At 52.2% G+C, this 24666-nt stretch overlaps 1 protein-coding gene and 1 non-coding gene across 2 annotated transcripts in view; both read right to left on the bottom strand.

Moving 5' to 3' along the window:
* The window catches only part of TESC (tescalcin), a 51156-nt gene extending 30376 nt beyond the window's left edge, over positions 1-20780 (bottom strand). Inside the window, exon 1 of the mRNA XM_026514962.4 lies at positions 20616-20780. Coding sequence (XP_026370747.1) covers positions 20616-20673 — 58 coding nt within the window. The 5' untranslated portion in view covers positions 20674-20780. The remainder of the gene's footprint in view (positions 1-20615) is intronic.
* Positions 20781-24173: 3393 nt separating this feature from the next.
* Positions 24174-24246, bottom strand: TRNAG-CCC (transfer RNA glycine (anticodon CCC)). The gene has a single exon. It is a non-coding gene; the product is annotated as a tRNA-Gly (tRNA).
* Positions 24247-24666: the final 420 nt, after the last annotated feature.

The raw sequence follows: 24666 nt of genomic DNA, 5'->3' as shown, positions 1-24666 counted from the left end.
TTCTCCTGCCTCGTCCCCACCCTCCCGGTTCCATCATTCTCCTGCGTTCCCCACCCAGCCCACACTGAGCCCCACCAGACGAAGAATCCAACAAACGGTTTCCCATCCCTCCTGGCGAGGCACCTGTGGGGTTACTCGTTCTGATCCCCTCAGCAATGTAACAGCAGCTCCCGGGACAGCACGAACGTGAACCAGGTCATTCTCCCCTTCCCCAGCCAGCTAAAAGGACCCCATCTATTTGTCTGACTGCCTCCCCTCCCACTCCTGAAGACGGGTGTCTTCCTAGCTGAGCAAGGGGCTTCATACGGTCGCAACCATATCGCAAGACAGAGGAGTATGAAAGGGAAAAGCGGTTCAGGCTGGCGCTGGGTGATTTGGGAGACGCTCAGTGAGACACAGAAAGAGAATCTGGTGCAGCGAGGGAACTGGAAGGAAAAGAAATAGGATTTTGATAATTGCGCTGCAGTGACGTATGATCTCCCCAATAGTTCTAGAAGACCCACATACGGGAGTTTTTCCTAATGACCCTTTCGGGGCTGGTGGGCCATGTTTCTTCCACAGCGGAGACGGGCCCTTGTGCGTTCCAGGACTCGTAACGGTTTGGTCCACATAAGGGCTTAGTGTATCAAACGCACAGTATGAAACACTGACCTGCATCTTCTCATTTCAGCCTCAACACAACCCTGGAGGGGAGTAGCTACTCCTCTGTCTCCTAATTCAGACACCACAGCTCAGAGCACTTGCCACCACACAGCTGGGCCTCCGTGGAGCTGGGCTCCCTCTCCCGAGCCTCCCGCACCCGCTGCTCAGGAGCTCCCGTCTGCCCGTATTCCCCGGCGTGCAAGGCCCTTACATCTGGTTCCCGGGGATGATGTACAGTCCAGGCAGAACCTTCCAAACAGGCACTGGGCTGAAGAACAGCCAGCCCCCTCCCCCTTCCTCCCAGTGCTTCCCATGCCTAAACATCCTTTCTCCTCCTGTTGCAGAAGCCGCCAATTTCTGGGACCAGCTGGTCGTCTCATTTCCTGTTGGTTTTTTTTTTTTAAGTTTTTTTTTATAATGATTTTTATTATATTATGTTAGTCACCATACAGTACATCCCCGGTTTCTGATGTAAGGCTCAATGATTCATTAGTTGTGTATAACACCCAGTGCACCATGCAATACGTGCCCTCACTACCCATCACCGGTCTATCCCATTCCCCCACCCCCCTCCCCTCTGAGGCCCTCAGTTTGTTTCTCATAGTCCATAGTCTCTCATGTTTTTTTTTAAGAATTTTTTTAAGTCATCTCTACACCCAACACGGGGCTCAAACTTACAACCCCAAGGTCAAGGGTTGCATGCTCTACTGACTGAGCCAGCCGGCCACCTCGCTTTTTTTTTTGGTCTCAGGTTGTATCTCTCCGAGAGTCTGCACCTCAGAATTCTCCAGCCTCCCTAAAAGCTGTTGTTGGTTAGAAAATACTCCTTATAACTGCCAACTGGTACTGAGGGCTCGTGGAGTGCGACGCGCATCTCCACACAGGAGCTCTTCTCTTCCCCATGACACCCTGGGATCGGGCTGTATCCCGTTACCAATGTAGAAACGGACCCTTGAAAAGGCTGACAACCGCCAGGGGCAGTTCCCAGCTTTCTGGAGGAGGATGTGGCCGTTTACAGCACGCGGGTATCAGCAAGGACGTGCGTACACTCGATAGCCTGGCAATTCCACTCCCGGGTACACGCGCACCAGAAACGCGTACCAGGGCTCATCAGAAAATGCGCAGAAGGAGGTTCATGGCAATACGATTTCAACAGCCCTAAACTGGAAGCTATCCAAACACCCAGCAGTGGTGGATACAACATGTTACAGTGTAGTCTAGTCCCTTAATACAACAGTATACAGCCTGTACCAACACTATGTGTTGTAACTCCGGTGAGTTTCCAAAACACAAAAATGGGCGTCTGGCCGGCTTAGTTGGTGGAGCGTGCGACTCTTGATCTCGGGGTTGTGAGTTCGAGCCCCACATTGGGTGTAGAGATTACTTCTAAAAAATTTAGAAATCTTAAAAAAAAAAAAACAAAAACGTAAAAACAAGCAAAAGAAGTCAGGAAAGAGCATGTACTTTGGGATTCCATCCAGATAAAGTTCAAAAACAGGCAAAACTCATCTATAGTGTTAGAAGTTGGAATAGAAAAGCTATGTTCTGGACGATTCCAACTGTAGGACACTCTGGATAAGGCAAAACTACGAAGACATGAGAGAGGTCAGTGGCTGTCAGAGGTCGCAGGGGTGAGGAATGAATAGAGAAGGTTTTTATAGCAGTGAAAAGATTCTGTAGGATATCATCATGATGGACGCCTGTCACTGTACGTATGTCCAAACCCACAGAACCTACAACCCCAAGAGGGAACCCCAATGTACACAATGGAGTTGGGGCAATGATGACGTGTCATGTAGGTTCATCGACTATATCCAGCATACCACTCTGTTGGGGGATTATTCATAATGGGGGAGACCATGCATGGGTGGGGGTGGGGTGGGTATATGAGAAAACTGTAATTTCCCCTGAATTTTGCTATGAACCTATCTAAAACTTCTCTATTAATAATGACATTAACTTAATTTTCTTTTAGAGGGGGACAGAGGGAGAGAGAGAATCTCAAGCAGGCCCCACACCCAGTGGGAGCCCAATGTGGGGCCTGATCTCACAACCCTGAGATCATGACCTGAGCCAAAATCAAGAGTCGGACGCTTAACCCGCTGAGCCACCCAGGTGCCCTTGTCTTAATTTTTAAAAAGAGAAGTCAGGATAGTGGTTGCCCCTGAGGGGACAGTAGCAATTTGAATGGGGGTGGGGGCTCTGGGTACTGGGAATATTCTATTTCTTGATCCAGGTGCAGTCTATACACACATGTTCTCAACAAGTTCATGCAACTATATGCTCATGAGTGATGCACTTTTCGGTGCATGATATCACAATAAAAGGTTTACATGAAAAATTCACTAATTTGAAAAAAAAATTCAGTAGTTCTACTTAGCAAGAATTTGTCCTAAAAAAAAACAAATCCAACAAAAACAAAACATGAATATATAAATGTGTTCACCTTTATATTAGTTTTTTACTTTTTTAAAGATTTTCTCTAAGTAATCTCCATGCCCAACCTGGGGCTCGAACTTACAACCCCGAGATCAAGAGTCACACGCTCTACCAACTAAGCTAGCCGGGTGCCGCACCTTCGTATTCCTAACGGCTTAAAAACTGGACTCAACCTAAGCGCTCACAAAAGGCAGATTGGTGAAATATTTGGTGGTATACTTAGCCAATGGAAAAAAAAAAAAAAGCATGTTGGTTTTGAAAAGCGACAATTGTATATCTGACATGAAAATATACTCCACATATGATGTTGTTTAAAAACAGCTTTGCTGGAGGGGCGCCTGGGTGGCTCAGCCGTTAAGCATCTGCTTTCGGCTCAGGTCATGATCCCAGGCTCCCTGCTCAGTGGGGAGTCTGCTTCTCCCTCTCCCACTCCCCCTGCTCGTGTTCCCTCTCTCACTGCCTCTCTGTCAAATAAATAAATAAAATATTAAAAAAAAAAAAAAAAGCTTGCTGGGGCACCTGGGTGGCTCAGTTGGTAGAGCATGCGACTTTTTTTTTTTTTAAAGATTTTATTTATTTGACAGAGAGAGAGAGAGCACAAGCAGGGGGAGAGGCAGAGGGAGAGGGAGAAGCAGACTCCCCACTGAGCAGGGATCCCGATGCGGGACTTGATCCCAGGACCCTGAGACCATGACCTGAGCCGAAGGCAGATGCTTAACCGACTGAGCCACCCAGGTGCCCACCAGTCGAGCACGCGACTCTTGATCTCGGGATGGTGAGGTCAAGCCCCGCACCGGAGCCAACTTAAAACAAAAACACAACAGCTTGCTACAAACACAGCAGGACCTCATGCTGGGGGAAATATGCAGACACCTACAAATGTATAGAAGTAACGAAAGAAAATCTGGACTTATTTTCCCTGAAATAATAATAGCAGTTGTTTCTCCCACCAGCGAGATTAAAGTGTTTGTTTTGCTTTGATTCATCTATATTTTCCAAATTTTCTCTAATACGCAATGCATACTTATTAGTCACGTAACGAATATTTTAAGCACACGATATGGTCCCGTATGGACGGCCCAGGGATCTCGAAAACATCACTGTAGATGAATCATCCGTTGGCGGAGCAGCATGTCCTGCACGCACACATTCTTACTTAGTCCTTTCCGTGACCCTAGGACGGACAGACGCTCCCATTTTACAGAACAACAAACTGAGGATCTGAGAGGATCGGTAACTTGCTGAAGGTCAGAACTTGAAAGGCAGACCCAGGGTTTGGGCTCAGTTTGTCTGGCAGAACGTGTGTGGTTTCGGGTTTGCTCCGTTGCTTACTGAGGCCCCACACTGCCTCCCCCTGTGTGAGCAAAGGCAGCTCCCAGTTCTCAACCGCAGATTTAAAAAAACAAAACAAAACCCTGATCTGATGAAAAATAACGATCAGAAATTATAGCCAAAGATGCTCCTGGACAACCCCTATTACAGATGAGTTACCGTCAAAATGATGCTACGTAATAGAGGCCGGTCACGAAGGCCGCTCGTGGCGTGATTCCATTTATAGGAGATGCTCAGATAGGCAAATCCAAAGTAGACCAGTGCTTGCCTGGGGCTGGGGAAGAATGGGGAGTCATGCTAATAGGCACTGAGGCTGCGTGTGTGTGTGTGTTGCGGGGGGGCAGGGGATGACAATGTTCCAAAGTTAGATTGTGGTGATGGTGGCACAGCCCTGTGATTACACTAAAAACTACTGAGCACACTTGAAATGGGTGAAATGGACAGTATGTAACTTACATCTCAATTGAGCCATTAAAAAAATGAATTCCGTGCATACGCAGGAGAACCACAAGAGCTGACATTCACTGAGCATTCACCGGGTCCAGGGCACGGTGCTCAGCCCTACTCCTGGTAAGCCCTGGCTCACATAAGCCTCTCATCAACCCTATGGGGCAAGCATGGTTTTTATCCCCATTCTAGAGATGGGAACACGGAGACTTGCCCAAGGTCACACAGATAAGGTGTGTAAACCAGAAATCCTCAAGACCAGGTTCCCTCTACTGAAGTTTCCAGCTAATTGCATGCAAAGTGCGCACAACCCTTCCTGTCGTGCCTGATTGAAAGCAGAGGGGTTAGGAAAACAACCTCCCACCTCCAGTTCCCTGTCTTCTGTACCCAGATCCCCAGAGCCAAGAGCTCGGGGCTCAACTTAGGCAAGGCTCCTCTGCCTCCATATCTGCAGGAAGAACATCTGAAGCCTCATGGACTGACTTTCAAAGAACCCTCAGGTCCAGGATCCCCCAGACGGTCAGTCCTGCACGCACCTGCCCCATGTGTGCAAGGCCCCCTGGGGGGCTCCCAGGATGGAAGCTTTTCTTGTTTCCCTGTTGCTCACTCAGCCCTTTCTCCAGGTCCCCATGAGGTCACGGTTGCCATGGAGACGAGAGACAGAGCCACTTGGGTACCTAGGCATGTTGACCTCATTATCTTTGGTTTCAGATTTCAACCTGAGGGTTGATTTCACACCCTTCCACGGGCTGGTGGGAGTTTAACTGGCTCAATCTGTGTGTGTGTGTGTGTGTGTGTGTGTGTGTGTGTGTGTGTGTATGTGTTTGTGGGGGGGGGGGGTGACCTGACCTGTCACTTTTTATCAAAAGCTTCAACCGGAAAGTATACACCTGCTAGTCACTAGCCCCATGTGGCAGCTAAGCCCTTGCAAGGTGGCCAGTCCGGGGAGGTGTAAAATACACACCAGCTTCCAAAGACTTAGTACAAAAAAGAATGTAAACTGTCTCAATAATTTTTATATGGGTCATACGCTGAAATTTTAGACCTCATAGGGTAGAGTAAAATATTAACTTCATTTGTTTCTTTTTTTTAAACACGGTTACTGGAAAATGTAGAATTACTTTACATATACAGCTTCTAAGAAACATCCCCCATTAGTACACCTTGCATTATATTTGTACTGGACAGCGCTGGTATCTGGGCTTTCAACCAGCAACTGGATCCCGAGGAACAAAAGCCGAGGGGCTCAGACCAGTGTAGGGAGATAAACAGGCCAGAGTCCTCATCACTGCCTGCCTAAAACAGCAAACGCCTGGGGAAAGGGTGAGCCACAAGGAAACCGGGTGAAATAAATCCTGGTGCGTCCTGAAGACAGAACACCACACACCCTGCAAAAACATGTTTAAAATATTTAGAGGGGCGCCTGGGTGGCTCCGTCGGTTAAGTGTCCGACTCTCGATCTTAGCTCAGGTCAGGATCTCGGGGTCGTGGGTTTGCGCCCCATGTTGGGCTCCATGCTGGGCAAGGAGCTTACTTAAAAATAAATCTATATATGTATAAAATAAAATATTTAGAACATGGAACGTTCACGGGATTTCACTACAGGGAAAAACCAACAGGCCACAAGATCTCGTGTATATGAAAGTTCATAATGACATACGTGTGCGCACAGGAGACCACAAGAAAAGATGCACAACAAAACAGTACATTGCTTCCAGGTGGTAGAATTCCAAGACATTCCTGTCTTCCTCTGGTCTCTTACTTCTGCTTATCTGTCCTTTAACTTTCCTGTAATTAACAGGGTTCACTTGTATAATCTTGAATTTTAACTCTGATGGCCAGAATGAAAAATGGGACAGACCGTAAGGAGGGCTGGTGAGGATGTGGAGAGATTGGAACCCTCGTACGTGGCTGATGGAGTGTAAGATGGCGTAGCCACTGGGGAAAAGGTTTCGTGGTTTCTCTATAAACACAGCACAGATTCACCCTATAATCCAGAAATCCTACTCCCGAGCACGTACCCAAGAGAAATGAAAAGAGACGTCGCACAAAAACCCGTACGGATGTTCATAGCAGTACGATTCGCAGTAGCCATAAAAGGACCACCCAACAGTCCATCAACAGGTGAACAGGTAAACCAGCCGTGGTCTGTCCACCCAGCGGAACGGGATCCGGTCATTAAATGGGACGAAGCATGGACACGTGCTCCAACACGGATGAGCCTTGAACACGTGATGCTAAGGAAAGAAACTAGGCCCAAGTCACATACGGTACGATTCCATTTGGAGGAAATGTCCAGAATCGGCAAATTAAGCCAGTCTAGAAAGGAGATTAAGGGGTTGCCGGGGTTTGGGGTAGGAGGAATGAGGAGTGATGTAATGCATCTGGGGTGTCTGCCTGGTCCTGGTCTCACCTGTCAGGCGGTGGAGTCCAGCTCACAGCCTCACTGTGTTATGCAAGGGGTCACCAGGCAGGAGACGGGGGTCACACAGACCAGGAGGTCAGAGACAACGCTCAAAAAGGAGGAGGCAGGAGATGGGGGGGGGGGCAGAGAAAGGGGCGTGAAATCTCCCACGAAGGCTGGTTTCCCTCATCTGACCCGAGAAGAAATGAACATCAGCCTTGGGCGCACCCAGTCTGGGGTGGCCAAGACTACCTGAGCCTTTATTTCCAGGGGCCCAAGTCCGGCGGCAAAGGGCACATAAAGTATCACCTGCCCCTTCCTGAATCCACGCTGGCCTGCAGGGGTGTGGGAGGCCGGACTGACTCCCCCGTGGTCCGCCTGGGTCACTCAGCCCTCTGACAGATGCCCCGCCACTCATTGAGAGACATTCAGTCAGTGCCTCGGCTTTGCTTGGCACCTGCTAGGTGCCAGGGGCGCAGGCGCAAAAGGCAGAGCCCTCCTCTCTTGGAAGCGGGCGTCACCTCGCTGGGATCCAGGATAATAAATGTGGTGTCCACTTGCCAGGAGCACCAGGGCTGGAGTGGGGCTTCCAGTCCACAGGGATGGGGTGGGGGACAAGGCCCTATGGGAAGGCTGAGGCTGGGGCGGGCAGGGCTGGCAGAGGCGGAATGGGAAGAGCTCAGGAAGCCCTGGGTTCTTCAGCATGGGGCGGGGGGGGGAGGCAGGCAAGGGACAGGGGAGCAAGGGTAGACAGGTATCGGCGGTCACATGCATTGAGCTAAGGCATTTAGACTTCACCCCAAGTTCACAGAGGATGCTAAGGTGGGGGACAAGATCCCATGTGCCTGGTGACAGAACGGAGGGTTGGTGCAAAGGACAGGATGCAGGGGACCCACTGAGAGGACCGCACGGGGAGCAGTCGGGGGAGGGGGGAGGTAATAAAGTTGCAAGGAGCAAGGGCGGCTGAAAGTCTGCTTCTGAGCTCTCCAGGGGCTCCCCAGGAGCCAGCCTGCCCCTCCATCTCAGTGCCACCCTGCACACAGGCCCCAGGACCCCGAGTGGCATCACTGGGCAGGTCTCCGCGGCTTCCGGGGCCCCTGGAGCTCCTCTGCTCACCGTGTCCTGACAGACCGGCCGGACTCAAGCCAAGCATCGTCGGCCAAAGTCCCAGAATACAGAGGTGAGCCGGGTCAGACAGAAAGGTGGGCTCACGACATCGCCACCCAGAGCTGCTGGCTCAGTCCCCAGCTCCGCGTCCTACTAGACCGTCTCCCCGGGGCTGCTGCCTCCTCCTCCTCCGTGATACGGAGATAATAATAGCACCACCCTCGTGAGGCTGTTCACGCCGCGGAAAACAATCCAAATCCCATACGCACCACGCACAATGGCCAAATGCACAAACGGGTACACGCAAGCGTCCAGCCGCCGGCGGGCACATCAACAGAACAGGGGAGCGCTACCCAAGGGAACAGCGTGCGGCCACGGGAAGGCCGGCAGCACGGACCCTGCTACCACACGGCTGACCTCGAAAACAGGACGCCTCGTGGCAGAAGCCAGACGTGCAAGGCCACTGCTGCGTGCTGCCATTCACACGAAGCTTCTGAAATAAGTGAACCCATGGGGTTGCCAGGCGCCGAGAGTGGGGGGATTTCAGGAGCAGCTAATGGGCAGGAAGTTTCTTTTGGGGCGATGATGTCCTGGAACTGGATCACGGTGACGGCTGTGCAAGGCTGTGGATGCGCTTTTAATGCCCATATGCCCTGCACGCTCGAAAATGGCGAGGGCGGTGAATGCCAGGTGATGTCCATTCTCCCCCAATTAAATAAAAAATCACATGCATGTTGCACTGCGCCTGGCAGGAGGGGCTGGGACACCAGAGTTGCCACAAGAGCCGTCATAAGGACCCTGACGTCATAACCCTGCGGTACCTACTTGGCTCTTCAGTGGGCCCCCAGCCCGGCCGGGGAGGGAAGAGGCACTTTGCATGCTGCCCGGGGCAGAGCCAAAGCAGTGACTAATCCTGGGCCTCCAGGGGGAGAGTGGAGGGCCAGCCTCCAGGCCTGGAAGGGACCCGCCCTCACACACCCGCCCACTGCCCACCGCCCCGAAACTGCCTCCTGGTGCCCGATGCCCGGCTTCTCTCCTTCACCCACTCCAGGCGCTCAGCACGCACACATCACACACTGCTCCTTGCTGCTGGGATTCTTAAAGCAACCGAAGATGCCCTTGGGTGCACTCAGCCTTGGAAAGGAAATGATTGAACCCCATTCTAGTCTCCAAAGCAGCAGCAGCAACAAGAAGGTTAACTGCTGCCTTCTCTCCAGCCTTGGTGTGCAAACTTCAACCCAGCCCGTAAGAGCAAGAGCCATGGGACTCCGGCTCGGACGCGCCCCGGGCCCCAGCCGGCACGGGGACGGTCTCAACTGTAAGCTCAGGGTCCGAGGGTCTCACAAGGCTCTCGGCGGGTTTTTTCCACCGGGAATGAATCCTCCACTACTCAGGACCGGAGCAGGAGCTGAGACAGAACGAAGTGACTCGACTTTAGAGAAATCCTCCTCTCATGAGCCATGAGACAACTTGGAACACTGTCAGAGTGGGTGGGCACATGACTCTCCAAATCACAGTCTGTGCTTTGCTCCTCGGCGCTCGCCTCCCCACAGCTCTGCTCTGTTCTTTGCCATTTGCCTTATAGCAGCGGTACTCACTGCTGTGGGCTGGCGTGTCCTCGGAGGCAGGAACTAAGCCGAATGCCTGGCACCCATCATCTCATTTCGCCTCCTCCCAGGGCCTGCGTCGGAGGGTGGGTCCTGGGAGGGTGGCTGTCACACCCACTGTACAGATAAACCTCAGTCGTGGAGAGATTAAGTCATGTGTGGATCCGAGCGGCAGAACTGGGGTTTGAACCTGGGTCTGTAACTTTAGATCTGTTTCCACACAACACGCTCGGGCTGTGCACCCCAAGGCAGGATGAGGGGGGACAACGAACACATAGTGTTCATGTCACTGAAGAGACAAAAAGGTCTCCATTTTAATAAAAAGACTAAAGATGGGGAAGCGGCGGGGGGGGGGGGAGCTGGTTAATCAGTAGAGATTTGAAGAGGGCGTCTTTTGGAGCATCTAAGGAACTGGTTTTCACATTCCTTCCAGAACTATCTTCAGCTCCAGATTTAGACTGAGGCCACATCAAGTGGAGAGAGGCTTACCCAAAGTAGGAAGGCTTACTGGATAAAGAAGTCCAATTCCTGCTATGTGGAGCGGACCCGGACTCCCCATTGCACTAGAGACCCCCGAAACACCGGTTATCAAAGAAGAGAAACCTCCCTTACACCACTAACCTTGCAAGGAAGGGCGACCCGGCAAGGCCAGAAGCAAGGAGGGAACTCACACCCAGCAGGGCGGGAGGGCCAGGCGCTGCTGAGGGGGCCCAGAGGCCTCAGAAGTGGCCTTGGTTCTATGTAAGCGAGGAGTGCGCCTCCTATCAAAAGCTGAAGCAGAGGGGACGCTTGGCTGGCTCAGTCGGTGGAGCGTCCAACTCTTGATCTCAGCTCAGGTCTTGATCTCAGGGTTGTGAGTTCAAGCCCCGCGCTGGGCTCCACGCTGGGTGTGGAGCCTACTTAAAAAAATAAAACAAAAATAAAAAGCTGAAGCATAAAAGACCATTGCCCTGTGTAAGACAGGCCAGAGAAAGTATTCCCTACTGCCTCAGAAAATCAACGAGGAAGTGGACTCTGCTCAGGAGGGGGCCGGGCACACAAGAAAGGGGGTAAGGGTCTGTGATGAACCAGAACGCCACGCCTGTGCCGCGCACAGGTGAAAATGACAGTACAGGAAAGCCAGACTGAGGGAATCATGTGAAACGTGTTTCCAAACCAATGACCGCTCCAAGGGAGTTAGCACAACAAACGCAAAGCACTGTGGGAGGTGCTTCTAGGACCCAGGGACTCTCACGGGAGAGGTAGCTCAGGTTAAGCCCTTCTCCACTAGGTTTGGCCTCAGCATACATCTGGAGCTGAAGGACAGTTCCAGAAGGATGTGAAAACCAGGGGAGACAGCCCAATCAAACATGAGCTCATAATCAAAAACCAAACCACACAGGCAAATGAACCACCACAAGGGAAGACTGGAAGACACAATTAACTAAAGGAATGGCACCCTGTTTTAAATCTGTTAACAACGCCACGATCAAGTTGGATTTGTTCCGGGGACACGAGGGTGCTTCAGTATTCGCAAAGCAATCGAAGGGATACATCACACTGACAAGAGAAAAGATAAAGGGCATGTGATCATATCGATAGATGCAGAAAAAGCGTCTGACGAAATACAATACCCATTTCATGATTAAAACTCTCAACAAGGTGGATTTAGAGGGAATATACCTGAACATAATAAAGTCCACATATGGAGAGCCCACAGCTAACATACTCAATGATGGAAAAGCTGAGGACGTTTCCTCTAAGATCAGGAACAACACAAGGTTGTCCTTTCTCACCACTTTTATTCAACATGGTACAGGAAGTCCTAGCTGCAGCAATCAGACAAGAAATACAAGGCATCCAAATTGGTAAGGGCGACATAAAGCTGTCGCTATTTGCTGACGACATGATACTATATATAGAAAACCCTGAACAGTTCACCAGAAAGCTATTAGAATAAATGAATTCAGGGGCGCCTGGGTGGCTCAGTCAGGTAAGCGTCCGCCTTCGGCTCAAGTCATGATCCCAAGGTCCTGGGATCAAGTCAGGCATCAAGCTCCCTGCTCAGTGAGGAGTCTGCTTCTCCCTCTACCCCTCCCCCTGCTCATGCTCTCGTGGTCTCTCTCATAAGTAAAATCTTTAAAAAAAAAAAAAAAAAAAGCCAGAGATGGAAGGTACGGCATAGGGAATAGAGACAATAATACTGTAATAACACGGACAGTGACAAATGGCAATTACACTTATCCTGGTGAGCTCTGAGGAGTGTACAGAATTGGCAAATCACTATGTTGCATATCTGAAACTAATGCTGTCTATCAACTATACCTTAATACATTTTTTAAAATAAAAAAGACTGGGGTGGGGGGTGCCTGGCTGGCTCCGTCAGTAGAGCATCTGACTCTTGATCTCAGGATCATGAGTTTGAGTCCCATGTTGGGGGTAGAATTTACGTAAAAATTTTTAATTTTAAAAAGGAATGGCACCCCAAGAGGGTGAAACAGAAGAGACTATACAGTAAGCGTTAATTATTACAAATAGTAAAAGAACACTACTCCATGACACAAGCAGTGAATCTAAAAACCATATAGAACTTATGAAGTGTTTTTCATATGTATTTTATAAGTCATCGGGGGACATCTGGGTGGCACAGTTGGTTAAGTGTCCAATCTTGGTTTTAGCTCAGGTCTTGATCTCAGGGTTGTGAGATCAAGCCCCACATCAGGCTCTGATCTCAGTGTGGAGTCTGCTTAAACCTCTCTCCCCCTCTCTCTCTGTCCCTTCCCACCACTCACATGCTCTCTGTCTCTAAAATAAATAAATCTTTAAAAAAATAAGTCATTGAAATTTAAAAACTTAAGGGGCAGCAAAATTGTAACAGCTAAAGAGAGAATTAGGGAATTGGAAGACAGACCTAAGGAAATGACTCTAAATACAGAAAAGAGCAATAAAACAATCGAAAATATGAAAGAGAGGTAAAGAGCCATTCAGAGAGAATGACATGACCCCATCTATTTCTAATACGAATTACTGAAGAAGAAAATAAAGTGGGGTGAGGGGAAAGAATAAATTCATAACATAAGAAACAAGCCTTCTTTAGAATGAAAAAGCATTAACAATTCCCAGGCAGAGTAAATAAAACAAATCCACATCTAGACACAATGCAGTAAAAAAAAAAAAAAAAAAATCCCAGAAATCTGGGTACAAAAGCAGACTTCTACCAAAAAACATCAATTAAATAAAAGAGCTGACTTCCCAACAGCAACAAGAGACCAAAACCAAGGTGCTAAGAGAAGATATGCAGAATTTTATACCCAGCCAAATGACCAACTGTGTATGCTGGCAAAATCTAGACATTTTCAGACAAAGCTGACAACTCACAGAGATTGATTGAAAAAAATCTATGGAATGCTGTATCATGTAAGAAAATGAAATCTATAAGGAAAAACTTTCACAAGAATTAATAGGGTCTGCTAAAAACAATAATAAAACCAATGCACAGGTTTTAAAAATGTAGAAAAAACACTAGAGAGTGACACAGATTAAAGCATGTTAAGGTCCCTCAGCAGCAGCACAAGGGAAAGATAAACACCAGGCATGTCAAAGATGGCAGCCATGTTAAAAAAATGGAAGGAATTAGTGAAGTTAGAGAATGCCCTTAAAAGGGAGAAAGGCAGCCAGCTTCCGTAAGGTTTCTAATCAAAATTATTAGTACTTGCCAACAACTATTGAACACTTACAATGTGTCAAGAGCTTTAATAACATGCTCACTTAATCCTCACAATAGCGCTGTGACACATTCCCATTTGACAGATGAGAAAACAGAGGTGTGGAGGCCAAGGTGGTTGCCCAGAGACTAAAAGGTGGCCCACAGTTCAAGCCTTTACTATCTGCTGGTAAAGGCCATGGGGGAGGGGGGGGCAGGACAGTGTACATCCATGTGGGACCCTGGCTGCAGTCTTGGGGGATATAGGTGAGGAAAGAGCCCCTGGGAACACCAGGTGGGTAAGGCATGCTGAGTGCTCACTTGGGGTTGACCACTGGGACCCCCACCTGAGCACTCAGGAGAAAGGGAAGCCCCTTCTAACCACAGCACAGAGGGAAAGCCATTCACCGCAGCCGCCTTCTCTCACCATCCCGGTCTAGGACCCAGCCATGCCAAGCGTGAGGTCTCCTGCTGGCCTCTCCTGCCCACCCCCTCCCCCAGCCACCTGATCCCTGAATCCTGAATGAGCTTTCCCACCTCCTTGGGAGTGGAAGACCCACTTCTGACAGCCTGCCCATCCACAAAGGTCACACCGCTGGGACAACAAAGGGCCTTTTTGTCCTCGCGCTTACGGTGGCTGCCACCACAGCGGAAATCACCCACTTGACCTTCTGGCTTTATGAATTAATAATAAAGTTGGAACGGGAGACAGGACGGCTCGCAGGCCCAGGCACCACCAACCCCCCCCCCCCCCCCCCAGCAATCACCTTGCTGGGTGCCACTAGCATGGGCCCTGCCTTATCTCCCCAAAGCGGTGGGCACTTCTGAGCCAAAAACACTTTATTGCCTTGGCTTGAGATAGCAAATACTGAAGGGCTTTGCGAGAGTAAAAGCATCTTATCAACACTCGAGGCATTCTGTCTGTACGACGACGGGGCCGTATGGCATGTCTGAGCATTGATTACATTCTAGGCTGCATTCCGGGAGCTATTAACTCACAAAAAAATATCCTGCCAGTGTGGGGCTGGGGGTGGGGTGAGAAAGAAAGATGCATAAGGGATCTGATAACTACTAATTCGCAGAGCTAGGAAGTCTTGGAGCAGACTGGCAATTACTTTCATGCAGAGAAAACACAAGTTCTTTCTCTGAAACAGGCATGAGCCACTCAGTAAGACCCCAGGAAACAGAGGGGGCTGTACATTCCTGCTCTTCCTCCCAGAGCCCTTAACGCCCCTCACACTGCCCACCACCGAGCTTGCCCTCCCTGGGGGCAGCTCACAATTCTAGAACTTTCCATAGCATGATACCGAGCTTATCTGCCTCGAGGTCTAATTCTCCCCCTTCCAACTTAGTAAACAAGTGTGTAGGACCCTATTAATGAGGTCACGGGGTAACAGTGGTTGCCTGCCCCAGATATGCAGACCCTTTGTCTCAGTTTACGTCGTATGGGGTTTGGGTCACCTGGGAAAAGCAGTTCTAGAGTTTGGATTTCACACTTGGCATCCAAGTGACCTTGAGTAGTCCCTTCAAACGTCTGGGCCTCAGTTTCCTCATCTGTAAATGGGCAATGATATGCTATAATGGTGAGATGACCCGGGCCAGCCAGAGTACAAAATGTCAGCAGGGGTCAAAGCAGGGGTGCTTCTGGGTGCCCGCAATGAAGTTCATTTGCCACCTGGCCCTTTAAAAGCTTCCCAAAGCAGCCTGCACTCTTCCACACGGCAAACACCCAGGGAGGTGAGCAGGGGGGGATCTGGGTACCCCGGAGGGCTAGGGCCACTGTGCCCACACCGCCAGACCATTTCTCCCCAGCTCCCCCCCAGAGCTCAGCCTGGGGGGGGGGGGGACTGACCCTCCCCAGGCCTCACAGACCCCTTTATTCCTCCCGGCCTGGGAGACAGTTTTCCATTTTTGCTAAAAAAAAAAAATGGTTTTTAATTATTTTCTGATTAAGGTACGATTTACATACAATGGAATCCATTTTCGCTGTTTTGTGAACCTGATGTGTCCTGGGGAATCCGCTTCCCTCCCCCGCCCAACCACACAGACACAATTGTGTGCCCTATTTCCTGGGGCTCAGAGATTGCCCAAGGACCCCAGGGTAAAAGCCATAGTCCACCCACAGGAAACAGGGAGGGAAGCGGGCAGGTTTGTACTGGCCATTTAGCCTCACAAGCCTCAGTGGGGGACAGGAGGAGCTCAGTAGTACCAGGCCAGCCCGCACCCCCGGAGCTCCTGGAGGGCAGGGAAGGCATCCGGCCCACCTGGGCATCCAGAGGGAATATGGCACACAGCAAACAGGCCAAGCTGTGACCTGGGGCCACAGGAGGACTTTACAACCGCCAAGTAGTGGCCAGCAGCGAGAGCCCAGGGGAACACGGTGGTGCCACCCCCACCAACCGGCATGGGCCACCCAGGCCTCCGCTTTCCTCCCCGGGGAGGAAGTCTGGGGATCCCACCAGACACCGAATCCCAGCTCTGCTTCTCGGCAGCCTGTGGCCTCGGGCACGTGGCATGCTCTCCCCAGCATCCGCGTCCTCGCCGGAAAAAATGGGAATCCACGGCGTCCCCCCCCCCCCGGGGGGGGGGCGTTGCAGGAGCAGCTGCGGATCAACTGCACGGCTCGGCTCCATGTTTGGCAGATGACAGGCGCCTGGTAAACACTGGCTGTCACCATGAAGAGGTCTGAACTCCAGATCTGGGACATTGTTTTCTCTTCTTCCTTCTGGCAGCTTCTTGGCATCTACATGGATCTGCCTGTGGAGCTGTTCTGGAGTCTGAAGGAAAAAATAGACCCTCCACCTTTCCCAGAATCCTCCACTTATTATTTCCTTTCCAGCCCCAGGAGCGGGCACGGATGGGGGGGGGGGGGGGGAGCAGGAAACAGCTACCTCCAGGCCAGCTCAAGGTGGTAAAGGGAGCGATTGGGCTTCAGGCAGGGATCCCCAAGGGGCCTGTCTTCCTGCCGGGGGCCCTCTTCACACCTCGGGACACACGCTGGGCTTCACTCCGTTCCTGCTGCCGAAGGAGCGTCAGAGAGGCCAGCTCCGGGGGTTAATGTGAATTTTAGTGTTCTAAGTAGTCCACTTTCTTGGCTCAGAAAAGATGTTTGGGAAGACTTTTTTTTTTTTTTTAGGTTTTAAATCAATCAATGAGACTCTTACAGGCAAGGGGAGGTGGGTGTGCAGCTCTGAGGATGCCCTGCGTGGGCAAGCTTGCGCTCGGCCTATTTTTGGTGGGGCTGGTTTAGCGCTGAAGCCGACAGGTGCGTTTCCTGGGGCCAGGAGGGCTGGTGTGGCCCCGGCCGGCCCTAGGGTTTTCTCCTGGACACACACTCCAAGGCAATATTCGATGGATTATAAAGACCCTGAGGTCCCCAGCTCTTCAGCATGAACCCCTATGTTGTGAGCACCGCGTGGGCATACCAAGGTGAACAAGGCACCTTCTCCCGGCTCTCAGGAAGCTCCAAGTTTCGAGGGGGTGGCAGGTGACAGAGCTGACAGCTCTAACATGGTGTGGGGTGTGCTATAATGGGAGGGAATGCAGGGGCCGCGGGAGTCTCAAGGACACGCATTAACCCTCAAAGGCTGGACTGAAAGCAGGCAGGAGGGCTTCTGGAAGGGAGCAATAGCAGAGCCGAGCCCCGAATGAGGAAGAGCGTGGGCTTTGTCAAGAGACGGGGTTAAGGGAACATGTTTGCAATCTTAACCCGGCTGCTGGTTACAGAAGTGTCCCCTTACGTAAACACCAAATTATGCACAGTCAAGTGAAGAGTGCTCCAGGCAGAAGGAATGGCTTGCACAAAGGCCCAGAAGTGAGAAAAATAGATGTGCGGGCTGTTCCTATCCCTTCTGCATTCCTAGAAATCGGAGGCAACTCCACACAGCGAAAGCACAGTGTCAGCAGGAAATGGACTTGGGGATCCTCTGATCCCCCACTCCTCCGCTTATGATCTGTGGGGCTCTCAGCAAGTTTCTTTATCCCTCTGAGCCTCAGTTTCCTTATCTGTAAAATGGCCGTACTGCCACCTTCCATGGACGATTATAATGAAGATTTCACCAGCGTGCATGCCAAGCGTTGAGCGCAGAGCCTGGTGCTCAAGGAATGATGCCCATCACCACCATCCCGTGCTCATCCTGCTTGTTATTTCCAGAGGGAGTCCTCAGGAAGGGACCAGGCTGACTCTTCAGATTAGGGACCATCTTGGTTCCTCAAAGAGGCAGGGTGAGCCCAGCACCCTTGTGGGCACAGCCTGTTCCTTGGCTGACTGGGCCTTACTTAGGCTGAATGTTTCCCCAGGATTCCTGTGGGTGCAGGATCCTGGGAGCAGACATGCCCATGCCACACCAAGTACTTCACATCTGTATATACGTCATCTTACTGAAGCCATATAACCAGCCCAGGATCCAGATGGGACCACTGGCTCTTAGAAGTAAGAGGACTTGGTTAAGGTCACGCAGCTAGGAAGTGGGACCAAGCCTTAACTCTTCTTCGCTGTGGTTCAGAGTGATGGGGACATACAAACGGGTTGAAAAACATGGCCAATACTACTAAACACTTGCCCAAGGCCACACACCTAGCAAGAGCCCCTCCCCAACAAGCTGAGCCCTGACTGCAGCTACATTACAGTTCTCATTTATTGTCCTCAAAGTCTTCCCACCACGGGGCCTTTGCATTTACCATTCCCTCTGCCCCCAACTGTACTTTCCACTCATCTTCGCGAAGCTGGTTCTTGTTGGAGTTTCTGTTCCATGTTCACCTCCTCAGAGAAGCCCCCCTGGTCCCCAGAGAAATGTTTCCATGCCCTTCCCCTGACTCACACCACTGTGTCTCCCCCCGCAGGAGTATTATCCTCTCTGGATCGCCTCTAAATCCCCAAGTCCTCCGTCAGTAAATACTTGAATGGGTTAAAATGCCCAGACTGTGCCAGCCCCTTTCAGAGGACAAGGGGGAACTTTCCTCCTAATTTAAAGTTCAAAGAACTGAAGGTATTCATGCTCCCCTCTAGTCTGACCTCACAGCCCCTTTCCTGACATGTCCCCCCTTCCCTCTTTGGGGTAGGAAACTGGAGTCCTGGGCAACTAGAAGGGAAGCTTCATCAGCCACTTGTAGGAAAGTTCCAGGGGGAACACTCAGCATCTGTCTTCCCCACAGGAGCCTGGACCCAGGAAATGGACACGATTCCCAGCATGCTCTGCGGTCCCATCACCTGTCAAACTCACCACCAGATGGAATTCCCCCCAACGGCCTGCGTGGGGGGCTGCCACTTTGCTGGCAGAAATCCCAGCTACAGAGAACCCTGACTTCTACCAGTGCAGATCCAAGGCAGCGAGAGTTCACTCAACCAACAGTACCAGGGGAAACCCAAGAAAGAAAGAGGGGAAACCTACCTCCTCTCTCACGTAAGCCTTGGGGTTGAACTGAACTTATAACTTTTATATTCACACATCGTTCAAAATGAAACTACAAAAAAATTTACAGTGAAACGCTCACTCCCTCTTCGTCCCTTCCACCCAATCTGCAAGTATTCACCCTTCTTACTTTCTTGTGGATTCTTCCTCTGTCCTTGATGCAAATAAAGCAATTACAAATATACGCTTTTATTACTTATTTTTTTAAAGTGTTCCATGTTATGTATGCTACAGTTTTTCCCCCCTCCACAGATAGTTCTGTGATTGCACACGTGAAAACACAACACATGTGTATGTGATGTGTAAGTGTATACACCTACGCACCCACCCAGACCAGGTATTGAGGTGCTTTCTGTAATTTTCACCCAATTCTCCTAGACAGAAGTGTTTAGATTAGGGGATCAGCAGGTGTCGCCTTTCAGCCTTGGCACAAGTGGCTGGGTCATCCCCGCCCCCACCCAGGTGATCAATTATGGACCTGATTAGCTGCCCTAAACTCAAAGCACGTGCAGGGAGCCAACCAGCTCCCATTTCTTGAGCATCTAGCAGGTACTAGCAGAACTTCCATTCTAGAGAGAAGGAAACCGAAAGATGAAGTGACTAGCCCAAGGTCACACTGCCAGGAAGTGGTGTTGGCAGGATTCATATCTGCCTGTCCAGTTTACCCACTCACCTGGTCTCCCTAGGTCTTGGGTCCACACTCCCCTTATCACAGCTGGGGGCAGAACCCGGCACCCCGAGGTCAGAGCCCAGGGTCAAGTTCCCGGCACCCCCTGGACGGGGGAGGACAAACGTTTCCACCGTCACTTCCCTGCGGTCAGGTCGGCCCCGCGGAGCGGCCTCTCCGTGCGCCCAGCCTCGGGCCGGGCCGGATACGGGGCGCGTAGCCTCTGCAGGTCCCAAGGGTCCGGGCAGCTCAAGGAAGGTCGCCGAGCTCTGCCCAAACGCTCCGCGGGCGCTGCCAGCTACCTGGCGACGTGAGCCCACCTGAACCCACTTTACAGATTGTAGGACAAGAGAGACGCAGAGGGACGGGCTCAGCCACCCGAGGTCGCACGGCCGGGAAACGCCGAGTCCGGCTGCCACCCAGGTCCCGCCGACTTCAAAACTTTCCGGCCCCTGCGCCTCGCGAACCCGAACGACTTTCAGGTGCGGAGCGGGCGCACCAGCTGGGCGGCCCGAGCTCTCGCCCTCGGAGCCGGGACTCCTGCCCTGCCCTGGGGGAGCCGGGGCCCTGCTCCCTCCCCGGTCCGCAGTCCCCAGGCCCGGGGCGGGGGAGGGGGGGTTCCCTGCCAACTCCGTGGGCGCCGAGGCTGAGCGGCCGCAGCACTTACTCAGCATCGCCGCGGAAGCTCCTCACCGCAGCCTGCAAAGTGCCCGGCGGGGACCCATTTGCAGGAGGGGGAGACTGAGGCGCAGAGAGGGCCAGGAGCTCGCCCAAGGTCACACAGCGCAGCCGCGCGGAGCCGGGCAGGCGGCCGTGGGCTGGGAGCCACGAGCCAGCCGGCCGGCGGTCCCCGCCCGTGTCCCCGCGGGATACTCACAGCCGGTCTTGCCCACGAGCTCCCGCACCTCCTCGGACGCGGAGTGGGCAGCGCCCATGGTGCCCGCAGCGGGGACCCGGGGCGCGCGTCCCTCGCAGGCCCCGGGCTGGCGTCGGCTGCGCAGCGGCCGTCCGGCTTCGGGTCCAGCGCGGGTCGGGACGCCGAGTACAGGTCTGAGCCGCGGGTTCCGCGTGGGGCGCGAGCGCGGCCTCTTATAGCGGCGGAGGGCGGCGCGGCGCGGTCCTAGCGCGCGCCGGCTTCGCGCACTGCGGGGATCGGGGAGCGCCCTGCCCCGGGCCAGGAAAGGCGGGGAGGGGTGGAAGGGAGCGCGGGACCTAGTTGCCTGCCGCCAAGGTTACCCCGTCCCCGGTGCAGCGGCCGTGCTCGTCGCGCCTCCCCGCCTCCGCACCCCTGCCGGCTTTGGAAAGAGGCAGGTGTGAACAGAGTTGGGGTGTAGGTGAGCGGGATCGGACCCGGGGGAGGTTCCATATCCACCCCCACCCCGGTTCCATCACACATCCTCCCAGATCTCAGAAGGGAAACTCACCTGGGACCATGAAGAAATACAGCCAACATTAATCAGCTCTCTGGTGAAGAGCAATAAACGTAATAACAGTACTCCACCTTAACGCGCACAAGGTACTTAGCTTGGCTCCTTCCAGGAAAGCCCCTCGGCCCCTCCCCAGCACCTTGACAAGGTGGACACACCACATGCCGGAGAGGCCCATCCTTGTGGCACAGCCCAGGAACTTGGGGTGGGGGAGTTTTCAAACTTGAGGAGCAGGCAGCTTCCTGGCTCCGCCCCCCACCCCCATTCTGGCTCAGGCAGGGCCCAAGAGGCTGCATTTCAAATTGCCCAGAGAATGTAATGCGGGTAGTTCCCCCAAGTCTCCTGGGAGAAGTTTTGCCTTAAATTGGCTTAAGGAATTGGATTCTGTGGTCAGGCTGCATGACCTGGGCCTGTCCTGCCACCTGTTTGACCATGATTCCTTCCTACCTAAAATGGGGACAATAATAGTGCCTAAAATGTCCATCAGAAGGGCCTGCCCTGGGACAGGGCACAAAGCAGTTGCTGTGGGATCCTGTCCATTTTGCAAGGGAGGAACTGATTCTCAGAAAGGTCACACAGCCAGGGCAGAAATTCAAAGTCAACATTTTCTGGTTCTCAAGGCCAGACCATTGCGCTCTCCAGTGCCTTGTGATGCGGCCATCCGTGTTCGGCATGTATTCAGTGTATGTCTTGGGTGCCAGGCTCTGTGACAGTGCTGGGGTGGGTGGGTGGTTAGGCATGGGTCCTTTGGTGCTCACAAAGACCTGGGTGGGCCCACCTACATCAGTTTCATAGGGCACTGGGGAGGGGGTGCTGAGAACCAACTGCCCATACCTGAACCCAGCCACAGCTGCAGAATGAGCCCCCCTCCTGGTGGAAAGTCCAGCTGCCCGCTACACTCAGTTGGCATTCAGAGAGCTGGAGCAGCCCCTGGAATGTGCATTTCGGAAGCACCCTTGGGCAGGGCTGGGGTAGCCAAGCTGGGGACGTGCTGGCTGCGGGGCATCAGCTGGTCTGAGTTAACTGGACCCAGAGCTTGCCTTTCAAGGCAGAAGGAATCAAGACACCCAGATTGCCCTCTGGGTCAGGAAAGGGGTTCTGGCCCCGTGGGAATGACCCACCACTGCAGGACACAATTTTATTCTGATGTAAAATACCAGTTCCTGGAATTTTATATATTAAATTATCCAAGGATTAAATGATGGGGCTTACTGCGGAAGAGATGGAAAATAGCATTTTCAGGATGGCACCTCCTCCTTCTTGACCTAGCTGCTCCCAGAGCTAGAGACAGTGCAGGTGGGTGGGGAAGAAAGCCCTGGGACCCTGCTCTGGGGCAGTAAGGGGAGGGGGGCACATGGCTCTGATCTGCCCCCTTGGTGATCACAAAGAGGCCTCCAGTGTGTGGGGTGAAGGGAACCTGTCTTCACTCCGTGACCTGTCTACACTGGCACCTTCATCTCAAGCCCCCCTGATCACTGTCGGCTCCTACAGGAGTCCTGGTACCTGCCCCTTCTGCCTGGAACTCCCTTCCCCTCCCTTTTCCTATGGCTGAGGCTTCCTCTTGGGATCTCAGTGTAAACATCAGCTCCTCTGAGAGGCCTCCGCAGGGCCTCCCTCCACCCTCCCGGGTCTGCTGCCAAACAAGCCACCTTCACCAGCCAGCAGGGAGCTGGAAGAGGGGAAGGCTGGGGTGTGATGACCAAGGGGAATTGATTCCTGATGACAAGCCTTGGAGAAACAATCAGGAGCTCCTTGTGGCAGCAGGAAGGTGGAGAGGCCAAGGCACAAGCTGGGGGTTCGTTCATTCATTCATTCATTCATTGCACATCTATTGTGTTCAGGTACCTGGCTGGGTCCTAGGGCCACAACCAGGAATCATCAGGAGCCACACTTTTGTTCCTAAGGAACTCCTGGAGGAATGGGCAGACAGACACACAGGAGGTGACAGTGCAGAGGGGTCAAACAAGGGCTAAATTGGGCCCAGAAAGATCTGGAATGTTTGAGCCAGAGTGGGTCCTGAAAAGACTCTGTTAATCCCTTAAACTGAGCTTTAGGAGTCCATGACTGCCCCCAACTGCAGACCCAAATGGACAGGCCAGAGGTACATACTGGGTGGACGGCTGTATCCGTGAGGTCTGGGAGGCCCTGGACTCTTGCCCCCCTGCTCTGGCCGTGATGCATATACACAGCAGGGGCTCTCCCCACACAAAGCCTGCTGCTGCCTGTTCCAGGACGCCAGGGCTTTAATTCAATCCTAGCAATGGCTCTGTTGGCGTCAGAGCAGGAAGGAGGTCTGGAGCTTTGCGTGGGGTCTGGCTGGGCTGATTGCATCTGCTGTTGGGAGCCCTGCAAGAGGGGCACCCTGTGTGGGGATCGTTAGTTTCCCATCACACAGCGTGACCTTCTGAGGGCTGGAAAACACTTCAGTCACCAGGCAACTGCCTCTCTTCTCCCAGAGGAGCTGATTAAAACCAGAGCCCGAGATTAGAATGGCTGGTACCTGGGAGTCCGCAAAGGGCAGCGACACTGAGAGACTTCAAGGATGGTCTTCCTCCAGCTCTCCTGCATTCCTTTTAGGGAAGGCTCCCAAACCATAGGTGGGCAAGTGACGTCATCTCCCTGAGCCTCAGTTTCCCCATCGGTAAAACAGCAATAATATTGGTGCCTTCCTCGCGGTAGCTGTGAGGATTAAATGTTGATATTCGTGAAGTGCTTAAAACAGTGCCTCACAGAGTAAGAACCATCTAGCCCTGTGTAGGTAAAGCAGGGGGAAGCCTTACTTTGTAGCATTTGCCTGTTTCCAGGGTGTAGATATTCCCACCGTGTCAATTTCAAGCTACCAATGATTTGACAAGGGGCTTGCAAAGTTCCTGAAATGTCTGACAATTTGATCTTGCAAGCCAGTCGGAGCCAACTGTGGCAGGCAACTACACAGTAGATTGTTACTATTCATATGTTCATTCACTCAGTTTTTTTTTTTTTTAAGTTTATTTATTTAGTGATCTCTATGCCCAACGTGGGACTTGAACCCATGACCCTGAGATCGGGAGTCACACGCTCTTCTGACTGAGCCAGCCAGGCGCCCCCATTCACTCACTATTGAGTGCCAGGAATTTAAATACTACAGGAAAGGAGGCAGTCCCTGACCTTGGGGGATCCTGGAGTCAGGAAGGAAAGAGATATAAACAGACCATCACGGCACACTAATGGACACTGGCGGCTGTGGGAGTCTAGAGGAGAGGTACTCAACACATGCCCATTTTATTGATGGGAACACCGAGGGATTCACAGAATGTGTGGTAAACCAGAATCAGAATACAGATATGAAGCTGGATAAATGGCAGTTCCTATATCTGTCTCGATTCCCTATCCCTCTAATCACTTAGGGGTACTCCCAAGGCTCAGCAATGTTCTGGGGGCAACAAGACTCTTTCCTTAATCTTCAGGCTCCTGACTCTAAGAAAGGTACAGGGAATGCAGGTGCCCCCTTGGTTAACCTCT

This window comes from Ursus arctos, unplaced genomic scaffold (assembly GCF_023065955.2).
Source record: "Ursus arctos isolate Adak ecotype North America unplaced genomic scaffold, UrsArc2.0 scaffold_34, whole genome shotgun sequence".
Taxonomy (NCBI): domain Eukaryota; kingdom Metazoa; phylum Chordata; class Mammalia; order Carnivora; family Ursidae; genus Ursus; species Ursus arctos.
This window is presented reverse-complemented; position numbering and strand designations above follow the sequence as displayed.